Genomic DNA, 12,490 nt, shown 5'->3' on the forward strand with positions numbered 1-12,490 from the left:
CTGAAGCAGTGCTATAGTAAAAATGGAATGAGTGTTTGAGTCAAAACAACAGGTGATTTAAAATCTGAGTTCTAGGCCAGGTGCGGTGGCTCATGCCTGTAATCCCAACACTTTGGGAGGCCGAGGTGGGCAGATCACCTGAGGTCAGGAGTTCAAGACCAGCCTGACCAACATGGAGAAACCCAGTCTCTATTGAAAATACAAAATTAGCTGTGTGTGTGTGGTGGCGCACGCCTGTAATCCCAGCTACTCGGGAGGCTGAGGCAGGAGAATCACTTGAACCTGGGAGGTAGAGGGTGCAGTGAGCCAAGATTGCGCCACTGCAATCTAGCCTGGGCAATAGGAGTGAAACTCCGTCTCAAAAAACAAAAAGACAAAAAACTTAGTTTTACCACTTATTAGCTGTGTGATCTGAGGCAGGTTACTTCAATACTCTGAGCCTCAGCTTCCTCTTCAGCAAAACTGGAATAAAAAGCTTGCCATACAGGGTTATCTTCAGGATGAGAGGTAATGTACATTAAATGTCTAAAACACAAAGGGCCCAGAGGCATCATAAGGATTATTCCTCATCATGCCCCACGTAGGTGAGTGTTATTCTAATTCTTTCATCTTCTGATGGTCACAAATGATAAATGAAACAAAAAGGAAAACATGGCTCAAGAGGAACCAAGGAAATAAAGCAGACTGAGAAAGATGGGGAGCATCTAAGATTCTTTACCATCATGTAAGTAATTTAAGTGGCTCCACTTCTCCCATCACCAGAATTTTCTTCTTGGCTTCAGGTCAACTTTAGGATTCTAGAAGGCTGGTCCAGACAGCAAGGAGAAAGCAAAAAGCTTCTGAGAAGAATCTTAAATCAAGCTCCCCTCAGGACTGATAGAAGTTGTACCCAGCAAAGCCTATTCAGCCACTTTGCCTTCGAGGCAAGTGTCCAGGAAAAGAATCAGGGAGATGGTCCCCAGGGAAGGAGGCATGCTAAAGGGATGGCATTACAGAGCATCAGCACAACTCCTGGCTAGGAGGCAGGTTTCAGCTCTGCCAAGCTGTGGGGCCTTCTGGGTCTTTGCAGTGCCTCCATTTGCTGTGTTGTCTCAGTGCTTCACTGAGTCAGGTGTCCAGGCAACAAACATAAGAAGCACTGCCAACTTGATAATGAACATGAAAATCAGAATTTATCCATTCAGGAGGCCCGACTACTACTTCGATTTAATGGCAAAAACCCCCCAGCCCCACAATCTTTAGAAACCCTTCTCTGTTCTCTACCTTTTTCAGATTACCCTTCTTTCAGCTCCCCGACAAACACCTAGAAAATATCCCACACCAAGGCAGCTTATTTGGTGCTAGTGATGGAGTATGTGGAAGAATTTCATGCTGAGATTCTGTGGGACCAAAACTCATAAAGGTCACCTGACAGGTTCATCTTTTGTTTTCAGACACGTGGTGAAAGCCAGCACTTGTCCATGTGAACATCTCACAGGTCCACCTCCTCCAGGAAGGCCTATGAAGTAACAAGGCTGCAGCAAAGTAATTTCAGTCCCCCCCATCAGCTTTGTGGCCTTCCTTGCATTCTATGTGGATTTCCTAATTTATGTTGACTCCAGGAGGTGAGTCCTATCTGTAGATTAGACAGCCCAACTGGTCCCAACTAGCATCTAAAAGGAGCCATGAGATACAATGCTCACTACTGAGCTACCTTAGCTGACCACATCTATAAATTAGGTCAAGTCATTCTCATCCAATGTAGATGGAGCTCTCTTTGCTCTGCATCTACACTACACAGTTATTCTTTTGTGTATCCAGAAGGAACTGATGAAAACACACAAACGGACACATACAAAGAGAGTTTTCTCAATAAAAGTGTACTGTCTGAAAGCTGAGAAACATTTGCAAATGTGTTAATATACATCCTATAATAAGACCCCTCACAGGTCTTAATAATGCATCTTAGGATGCAACACAAGCTGAAAAAAAAATCAGAATAAAACATCAGAATCAAATCTGACATGTGAATGAACCAAGAGGATTTTAAAACATTACCTGGAAAATAAGAGAAGTTGCCAAGATGTAAAGATATTAAATGCACGAATATGAAAGTACAGCATTTTAAGGTTACGTGATAGATCTCAAAGACAGGACACCTGTTCTCTCTGCTTGGGAAACAGAGGGACAGAACAGGAGTAGAAAAGATGTGTGTTGGTAGAAAGCACATCCTCCAGTAAGTACAGAGGCTGGTTGGGCAAAATCAGAACACTTGCTTCCTCAGGCTAACGCCTTTGATATTCTAACAGCACAATTTTCATTGCAAATAAATATATCAGTTACTCAAGTGTGCATATGTACTTTAATGAAACATTCTGTGTGGGTCTCACAGCCAACTTTGCAGCTGACCAGGTTCCAAGCCCCTGACTTGCCCTCCTTTCCTCATTTGAATAGCAATTAAGAACAGAATTACAGTCAGCATCCAGGATAGATCATTGAGGAGGTTCAGTTGACTTCAAACTCTAATGGTTGTACAAAGCACTACATTAAATCTTTTATGTTTCTGTGATATATTTTAAGAAACATTATACAGGCAGAAAATTTCAGGGATAAACTATTAGAGCGGTGCACAATAACGTAGGCACTCAAATCCTGTCATTGTAAATGTCGATGGTTTGAATGACTAATTACTCACACTCAACGCATTAACCTCACCCCTCCCACCACTCTTTTCTGCAAAGTATACAACAAAAGCAAGACGGAAGGCTTCAGACGTGCAGCTGCCGGATCATCACCAGGGTCGTTTATATCTGCAGAGGGGAGGTAAGGAGCAGAGGCTCAGCCAGCCTCCTGCTCCTGGAAAATAAAAAGCCACCCCTCTGTTCCCTTCTGGCACCTCTCTCAACACAATCCAGGCTCCTTTTGTCTACCCAAGTTACCTGTAACACTACTTCCTGGATATGTCAGGTCATATGCACATTTAAAAAGGGTTTACTTCCACTATGGCTAGATCTGGGTATGTTCGATAAACAGAGATGGAGCCGAGATCTGTGCTGAACTCTGGGGACACAGAGATAACAAAGACAAAGAGCAGACCCTTCTTGAGTTCACAGTGTGGATGTGCAATAGATACCAGAGAACATTAGGGTCCATGAAGCCCAACCCTGTAATTTTAAAGTGGAGGACCAGAATGTACTTCAACAGACATGTGGAGACATGTCTACCTCCATACTTTTCTGACTATAGCACTTTACAGTTCATTATAATTCATGACCTGAACTGTGAGGTCCACAGCACAGAGATCACATCTGTTTTGTTTATTACAGCATCTCCTGAATGTAGAATAAAGCCTAACAATTGGTAGGTCCCAGATAAAGGACTGTAGAATGAATGAAAGTCCTTACATGTCCATTAGCTTACTGGATCTCTCAAACAACCCTGTGAAGTACAAGCCAATAAAGTATTAATATCATCCCCATTTTACAGATAACAAAAGAACAGTACAGGTAAGCAACCAGTCACCTATTGAGCACCTATTATATGCCAGGCATACACTTAAATATTATTTCAAATGCAGATTTTTTTTTCAATTTTTAAAATTGTGGTAAAATACACATAACAAAATTTGCCAACTAAATCGTTTTAAAGTGTACAGTTCAGTGGTATTAAGTACATTCATATTACTTTGCAGCCATCACCAGAATTCTTGTCATCTTGTAAGTCTGAAACTCTATACCCATTAAACAATACCTCCCCATTCCCCTACTTTCCCCAGCTCCTGGCAACTACCATTCTACTTTCCATCTCTATGTCAAATGCAGATTTTCAGAAGCACTCATTAGCTGGGTGCGGTGGCTCATGCCAGTAATCCCAGCACTTTGGGAGGCCAAGGTGGGAGGATCACATGAGATCAGGAGTTTGAGACCAACCTGGCCAACATGGAGAAACCCCATCTCTACTAAAAATACAAAAATTAGCCAGGCACGATTGGGAGGCTAAGGCGGGAGAATCACTTGAACCTGGAAGGCGGTGGTTGCAGTGAGCCAAGATCATGCCACTGCACTCCAGCCTGGGTGACAGAGTGAGACTCCACCTCAAAAAAAAAAAAAAAAAAAAAAAAAAAGCACTCATTCAAGCAGGAGGGTTAAACCTTTGGCTGGCATGGGTCTACTATTGGATGCTTTGGCCCTATATCCTCAGAAAACCTATTGAATGCCTTGGCCCTATATCCTCAGAAAAATGTACACTCAAACAGCATTTTATGTTCACTAAAGCCAATCTATTATCTCCAGAATGAAAGTTCCCAAATTGTTCCTTCCCATTCGAACCTGCAGCATTTTTGGAGCACCTCTGTGTAGACTAGCACTCTTTCACTTCTTGATAGGAAAGTTTAGAATACGGCCTTACCCCAGCCCTTCCACTGACATACCCTCTGCCCACTACCTACCTCACACCAAGGTGGCTGAGAACTGTTAATTAAGCATGTTGGCAGCATATAGTGTCTATCATCTTCACTCGGCCCCTCCACACTTTTATCTCAGCCCTATTTAATGAGTCAAAAGGAAAAGAATAGAACCTGGTGGTTCAGGGCAGCCTTTTCTCTTACTGGTATAAAAAGGACTCAGTGAGATAATGTACATGGAGCACTCAGCACTATTCCTGGCATGGTAATCCCTCCACAGATGCTAGTGGTGACTGATGCTAATATTATTAGAAGAGAACAAGGAAAAAGATAAAAACCAATACCTAAGAAACTAGGTTAAGAGTTAGACAAGAAAAGCTGATTAGCAATATAATCAAAAGTAAAACCTTCCCTTACTTCCCAAACCACTCTTTTCATATGATTTCTTGCTCTCAGAATTCATTAATTTACTAATCAAATAAATATTTATTGATGAAGGGTCCACATGTCAGAGAAGAGACAGCAGCATGTCTTGTGACCAGGAAAATCTTTGAAGTATATTAAACAAGAGTATTCTAAAATCTAAAAGTGTACGGATGTACTAAAAATGTATTTGAAGCTCCCTTAAAACTTTTTTTCCTTCTTTCCTTCCTTCCTTCCTTCCCTTTTTTTTGACTGGGTCTATGTTGCCCCAGCTGGACGTGAACTCCTGGGCTCAAGTGATCCTCCCACCTCAACCTCCTGAGTAGTTGATATTTATTCCCATTAGCTCATGATTTTCTTACACCTCCTTCCATCCTCCACTCTTCACAAAGCTTTAATTTTCTCAAGTTTGGGGCAATCAGGCTAGAGTTACAGGATTGATCCCCCTCCTCACAATGGAGGAGAATCATTGTTGCTACCATAGTCTTCTTACCATCCTGCCAACCACACCATATTTTGTCCTTGTCCTAATATTTTCCCTAAAAATGGTAGTATAAAAATAAAGATGGAAAGTCCCCAAACTGTTCCTTCCCATTCAAGCCTGTGACATTTTTGGAATACTTCAGTGTAGACTAACACTCTTTTACTTCTTAATAGCAAGGTTTAGAACCCTATCTTACCCTATCCCCTCCACTTTACCTACCTACGACCCCACTTTATTGTTTTGCATTTAGATATTTTAATCTAGTTAACCTACACCTACTTTCAGGATTTACTTCATGAGGCAAATCAAAGGTTACAACTTTACATTACAGGAACCTGACCTGATATAGAACTCACTACTGACATTCATCATCTAAGAGCCCATTGCAGGGTTCTTGTACACCTGTCACCATACTTTTGGCAGTCCTTAACTCCTGGTTTTCTGGGGGAGATATAGCCTCACTGCACAATTCATGCAAAAGTTTCAAGAGGAAAGAACCAAAGAAGGTCACAGAACGTGATGTTTCTTTTACAAATACCCTTATCCTCTACTTTCAGCTACCTTTAAATGTCAGTATTCCCAGAAACGAGAAAGATGTTAAAGGAATGTACCGATTGCAAACATGTCTCAGGTGTGTACACCTGAGACTCACGCATGTATTTTATTAAATATTTTAATGAGTATGTAAAGGTGTTTTCTTTTACCATGTTGGAAGGATTTTTGAAAATATATGTATAAAGCTAACCCTTATGTAATAGGACAAGCTCTCTCAGGTGCATGAAGAATAATGTTTACCAAGGGCAGTCACTGAATTGAACCATTAAAGAAATAGATTTAAATTATTAATGAGAACAAAAATAAAAGTCCTAATTCTCTTTGTAGGCATTTCCCACTTAACCCTTGTAAAATTCTGACATGCAGTATGTTAGACTCTGGTGGATGCAATAGCCCAGACTACTGCATCTCACCCGCCTTTCCAAGCCTGAAAAATAAATTCCCAAAGTTAGAAAATTACACAGCAGGCTCTGTGTTCCTGAAGACAGACATTATTTTTTTTTGGTAAAATTCCTCACTTCTCTTCTTGCTCCTTAAAAGATACTAAAAATGTCGTTACAATTCCCCAATTTCATATTTCTTTAAAGTGTCTTAGATCAGCTCATAAAATCTATTCTCTCCCGTCCTTCTTTTCAAGAGGCTTTAATTTGCTCAAGTCCCTTCAGGTTAATATTTTTTTTTTGAAATGCAACACATTCCTGGTTATGATTCAACTGTGAAGGAGACATATGTTATTAATGGGACCCAAGAGGAGGGGCTGAGACTGATGATCTGATAACTCTAGGAAAAGGGAACTTGGAAATACCACCCTTCCAACCAAATTACAGGTGATGACTCACAAAGACCACTGGACTAGGGGACTGTGGCTAAAGACTGCACTCATGTTCCCCAAAACCATTCATACCATGTTTCTGTAGCTTCTGCCAGAAGGTAACTAGAAAACTCTAGAAAAAAATATTTAATTCCATCCAAGAAACACACGCTGACAACTTAATAATACCTTTGGGCAGATGCACAAATAACCTGAAAGACCTATTTACTCTGGGAAGTTATGTGGTAATAAATTCTCAGCATATCCTTAAAACAAGTGTATTCAATTCAACACAAGTTTATTGAATGCAATTATAAGCCAAGGCATTCTTCTAGAAGGTGGGAAAACAAAAATAATTTGGTCCCTACCTGTAGAGGGTTGAAGCTGGGAGGATGACAGAGGAGGGCAGGCAAACAAGTAATTCATTAAAATCAATTGTATATCCCTTTGTTTTAAGCAGTCCCCTTCAGAGTTTCTCAAATGACACCCCTCCTCAGCAAAAGCATGTAAATCATATACACTCAGACTAATCCTACCTGTTTTGATACTGAACTGACAGTCCTTTTCCTGGTATAAATGCCTACATCCTAAACAAATGACTTGTTTATTTGTCAACTCTTTGTTTTGTTTCTACAATGAGAATATAGTGCTTTATAATCTAAAAGGAACTTATATTTGTAACAATGAGGTAAGTGTGAGGCATCCCTTCTTTCAAACAGCATCTTCTGCTCTGGAGATGAACACCAGGCATGCCAAAAGTATTCGCAGTGGTGGTAGTCAGGGCTTTTAAAAAATCAGCAGCCACTGGAGAGAATAAGAGGCATTAATACTTAAAATAGCAGGGCCAGCACGGATATGAAAAGCATAATCAAAATTTAATTTCTCATAGGCATCATTCTCAAATTCACAGAAATCCAAGTTTTAATCTTCTTCCCCAGACACATCACACCCATTTCCCCTCCTAAATAAATACTGGCCTCCTTTACATTTTACAGTGTTTCTTTAGAGCTTCATTTTGGGCCTCAGATGATTTCCTGGTGTGTCCATCCTGATGCAGTTCTGGTAAGACCCCTGGGTATTTGGTTTTAACTGACTTTTACAGCAAACTCTCCAGAGCTGAGGGACAGCTTGACCATTCAGCACATTATAAAGATGAAGGAACCTTTCCTTCATCCCCCCACAATTCAGTTCTCTTTTCCAAAATGGCCAGTAAATAAATAAATACAGCGTCGTACTTTCAATAAGCTTTCTCTGTTTAAGTCAGATTTGAAAAAGACAAATGTTTGCATTTTAATAAAAATACAATTTTGTGGGCAAGCTCAGCTTTCCTGCAAAAGTATCAGCTCTAATAAAAAAAAAAATCGATTGGAAAACAATTCCTTCCCATTCTGCTCCCTAAGTCCCTCTGAACTCTGAAGATTTAATGTGGATAAAATAACTAAAATGCCTAATAATAACCTCTGGATACTTGTTGGGATGGGAACCAGTTGTGATGGGAAATACATTATCTTCATCTTCCATACAAAGAACAGTCTTTCTCATAATTAATGAATCATTTGAAAAACTGCCCACAAACTGATTAAGCCAGACTTATCTTTCCAATTAAATGCATAAACAATAGCCAATGGCACAATTCATGTAAACATTAGTATTGTATATTTATAAAATGCCTGGCTAGTAGCTCAGTCGCAGCAAACTCTTGAGGTTTATTTGTAAACAGCAATGTGCTATTCCACATATGTATCATGATCTAAAGCATTAGGTCACATCTCTGAAATTAAGTTTTATGCACACTCAGATTAAATTCTTCAGAAATCTACATAGAAATATATTTTATTTTGAAAATTAACACTTGTTTTCTTAACATAACCAGGGTGAGGAAGAGGGGAGGAGTAAAAGGGAGTAGAGGGAGTTTGTCTCTAGAAAAATCTGTGTAGAAGTCTTGTTCTTTTTAAGAGAAATTGTGTAAGGTCAACGGCTCTTCTAATTGTGCAATTCAAAAAATTAAGTCATTCTGAAGGTAAAGATAATAAGTGAAATAAAATGGTTCTTAGCACCTCAATGCATATATAATTGGCCGTGATAAATTATACTCATGGACAATTCATATAGCCTTATATAGCTACATGTTCATTCATGAAAAGATCCTGAATGTCATTCTGATAGAGTAGTTTTAAATCTGAAAATTACTTTATCACACTTGAAAGTTTATTGTTTATTTCTCCCTTCACTGCTTTCTTCTTTCTTTCTTTCTTTCTCTTTCTTTCTTTCTTTCTTTCTTTCTTTCTTTCTTTCTTTCTTTCTTTCTTTCTTTCTTTCTTTCTTTCTTTCTTTCTCTTTCTTTCTTTCTTTCTTTCTTTCTTTCTCACTCTCTTTCTTTCTCTCTCTCTCTTTCTTTCTTTTTATAAGAGATAAATGTTAGAAAAAAAGAACATTTTGACTTGATAGGAGAACTTTATCCCTCAAACTTCCTCTGAGGGCCAGTTGGATACCATTGCCCCTAGACATTCCCTGGGAAGGTAGTGGGGGCAGGAGTAAAACTGGACTCCAACAAATCAATGTTGGTGAAAATTCAGGCCTGGGTGAGGAGAAGTGTGCCTTTGAATTATTTGTGGGCAACATGTTTACATGGAAACTAGAAATTTAAGGTTTGCAACTGTCAAGTTCTAAGATGCGGTGAAATAGTCTTTCTCATAATTATGGGTATAAGGATAAATTGGCATATCTCTTCTTATGTTCATATTCTTGGACCCACTGGTCCATTCTGAAACTCAGAAAAGAATCCAAAATTCTGCATACCAAAAGTACACACAATGAGTTATATTAAGAGGAGTGAGAAAAACGGAAACAGCCCAGGGGTCTAACAAGGGGGATGGCTAAATAACTCGTTGTGCAGTTTTTTGATACAGTATTCTGCAATTGTTAAAGTTATGTTTATAATGGGTTTTTATAATGTGAGAAAATGTATATGATCAATGTAGAAAAAGAAGTGAAATAAAAGATTGATTATCTCAATTATATAAACAAGTACAGAGTAGGAGGGAAAATAAAAAACACTACAATAAATGGCAGAATTACAGGTGATTGTTACACTTTTCTCCATCTTTATTTGTCAACTCTGTTTTGTTTTTACAGTGAGAATACAGCAGTTTTATAATCTGAAAGGAAGTTGTTTTTTAAAAAAGAAAGAAAATGTCAAGTCCTTCAAACCAGTTTGGAGCCACAGTACTAAAAATGATTCTCTCTTCTCCCCAGAGCTATCCTGTAGGATCTCTCCTTGGACACACTCTGTTTGTTCCTACATTAGGGTACTCCTGGGAGCCCAAATGAATAAAAATCACATTTCTAGAAACAGTCTCTGGTTCAGTCTCCCCTTCACCTAAATCACTGTGAATTAGCAGGGTTACAATCTTAAGTCTGCCTATCGCCTGGCAGCAACCTTCATGAGGACAGCAAGGAAAGAAGATGATTTATAAGAAAACCATTCCCCGGATCAGGGAGTGAAAAGTACTGATCCGTTCTAAAAGCTCCTGCTGACAAACTCTGATATTATGAACATTTTGCACTTGGACAAAGCTCCCACTTTTGTTAATTACATGGTTTGAGCAGGAGTCTGCTTTCAGGATCTGCCCAATCACACAACAGCCATTTATTTTCCCAACTGCAGCTGCCAAAATTTCCCTGATCTCTGTTCTGTGTTCCATCTTCAAGGACATCTTGTGAATGTATGACACTGTCAAGCGGCATTCCATACCACGCCTTTTAAGCTTCTCTCTCTCTTTCTTGCCTTTGAACATCCTTCTAACATGTATCGATTAAAAATATCATGAACAAGAAGCAAGCGAAGTAGAAATGGAAAAAAACAAACAAAATCCAGAAACCACAATTACCGGAATACTTACGTCTGCTCTGAGGCAAGCACTTTTTATAACATTAAACCACTAATATTCTCTGTCCTCTGCGTGATGGGTTTGCTTTTGTTTTCAATATTAGGAAAATGGGTGCCAAATCTATAGTTTTCTGTGTGTAAAGAGCATAGGACCTCACTGCAAACTTGTTTTTTTTTTTTTAAACATAAATTTTACTTCTGAATTTATCTTTTTAAAATCCTCTTAGTTTCCCTTAACTTCACTTTCTTCATTGTTCTATTTTTTTTGTCTGTTTGTTTGTTTTGAGACAGAGTCTTGCTCTGTCCCCAGGCTGGAGTGCAGTGGCGTGATCTCTGCTCACTGAAACCTCCGCCTCTTAGGTTCAAGTGCTTCTCCTGCCTCAGCCTCCCGAGTAACTGGGACTACAGGCATGCGCCACCACGCCCAGCTAATTTTTTTGTACTTTAGTAGAGACAGGGTTTCACCATGTTGGCTAGGATGGTCTCAATGTCTTGACCTTTTGATCAGCCCGCCTCGGCCTCCCAAAGTGCTGGGATTACAGGCGTGAGTCACCGTGCCCGGCCCATTGTTCTATTTTTTTAAAAAACTCCTACTATATGTATTTTTATGATTTGCCACATAAAAATAGAATTTTAGATTATAAGAGAGTAAATAAGTTAGTATTTCTGTCTTCACAATCTTTTGCCTTTTCAAAATATGCTTTTGAAAGGTCACACTCACTAACTGGGCAAAAGTCAAGTTGGCATTTTTAAAAATCAAAAATAAAACTTTTAAATTATAAAAAAGACATGATAAAATTTCAAAAATTACATTTGTATTATAATTCAAGCTGCATAATTTACAATTCTCAGATAAGACCCTTTTAGAATTAATTTACTATGTCCCTAAGAATATTTAGTATATGATACGTGTATATTATCATGTATATTTATCAAATGGATATAATACATGTATTTTGAAACTAAAACATTACTTCTCTGAGTAGGGTAAGCTTGTCCTTTGAATCACAGATACAAAGAAAATTTGTTTGGTAATCTCTTGCAACTCTTAATATATTCTTTTTATCCCAGAAATTTACCTTTTTTAAAAAGTAAAATGTTAATACATATTCAGAATCATCCATTGTCAATTAGAGCAATCTAAAATTTCTTTAGTTACAGGTATATATTTGAGGGCAAGTTATGAGCCACAATTTAATGATGTTAATTTAGTACTTCATTGGAACAGCCCCTCCCGCAAACTGAAATTAGCTCTCAAAAGATGGAACAAAAGCCAAGCTAAGTTCCCTAACATTAATGAGTGCCTTCAATGGGCCAGAAACCATTATGTTGAATGCCAGGGATATGAAGGAGAGAGAAAGAGTTCCTGCCTGCAAGGAAGTAAATAAATAAGTAAATAAGAAATTACTGTCTAATGTCATAAGTGTAGTAATGGAAAAGTACATACAAAGTGCCTGGAATATGACAAACACTCAATAAAGGGAAATCCTGTTATAATGCTGATTAAAAAGTGCTTTGGGTTACACAGGAAAATATTTAGGCAAGTAATTATCATTAAGTCCTTCCAATAGTACTAATAAGAAATGGTGAGAGGTGTCTTTACATACATCATTTCACTTAATTCTCACACAACTTTGAGAAGTGGGTATTGTCATTCCTCTCATTTACAGACGTAGAAGTGCTGTCACTCTACACATGATGGAGAAATGAGGCTTCAGGCAGAGTCCACTGTCACTTAACTAGGATTGTAACTTGAACCCAAGGCTGAAACCAAATTTGTGCCCTTTCTTCAATCTCTAAGTCTGAGGACTTTTCCTGTCACTATGAAATGCAACCCAGTAATCTTAGAGAATGTAAATTATCTAATCCTATTAAAATCAACTAGCCTGTGTATCTGCTGTTTATTAGTCAGTAAATACTGCCCAATAAATGGGTGTTACAGGAAAG

The 12,490-nt window shown here is 38.6% G+C and overlaps 1 protein-coding gene across 22 annotated transcripts in view; it reads right to left on the reverse strand.

Annotated features, from left to right (window-relative positions):
* The window catches only part of ELAVL4 (ELAV like RNA binding protein 4), a 152,134-nt gene that overhangs the window by 57,908 nt on the left and 81,736 nt on the right, over window positions 1–12,490 (reverse strand). For 4 of the 22 annotated variants that reach the window (XM_024238702.3, XM_054534906.1, XM_024238697.2 and 1 more), the window contains exon 2: window positions 719–805. The exons of the other annotated variants lie outside the window; for them this stretch is intronic. In XM_024238702.3, the coding sequence (XP_024094470.1) occupies window positions 719–724 (6 nt within the window). In that variant the 5' untranslated portion in view covers window positions 725–805. The remainder of the gene's footprint in view (window positions 1–718; window positions 806–12,490) is intronic. 22 annotated transcript variants of the gene reach the window in all.

Source organism: Pongo abelii, chromosome 1 (assembly GCF_028885655.2).
Source record: "Pongo abelii isolate AG06213 chromosome 1, NHGRI_mPonAbe1-v2.0_pri, whole genome shotgun sequence".
Lineage (NCBI taxonomy): Eukaryota > Metazoa > Chordata > Mammalia > Primates > Hominidae > Pongo > Pongo abelii.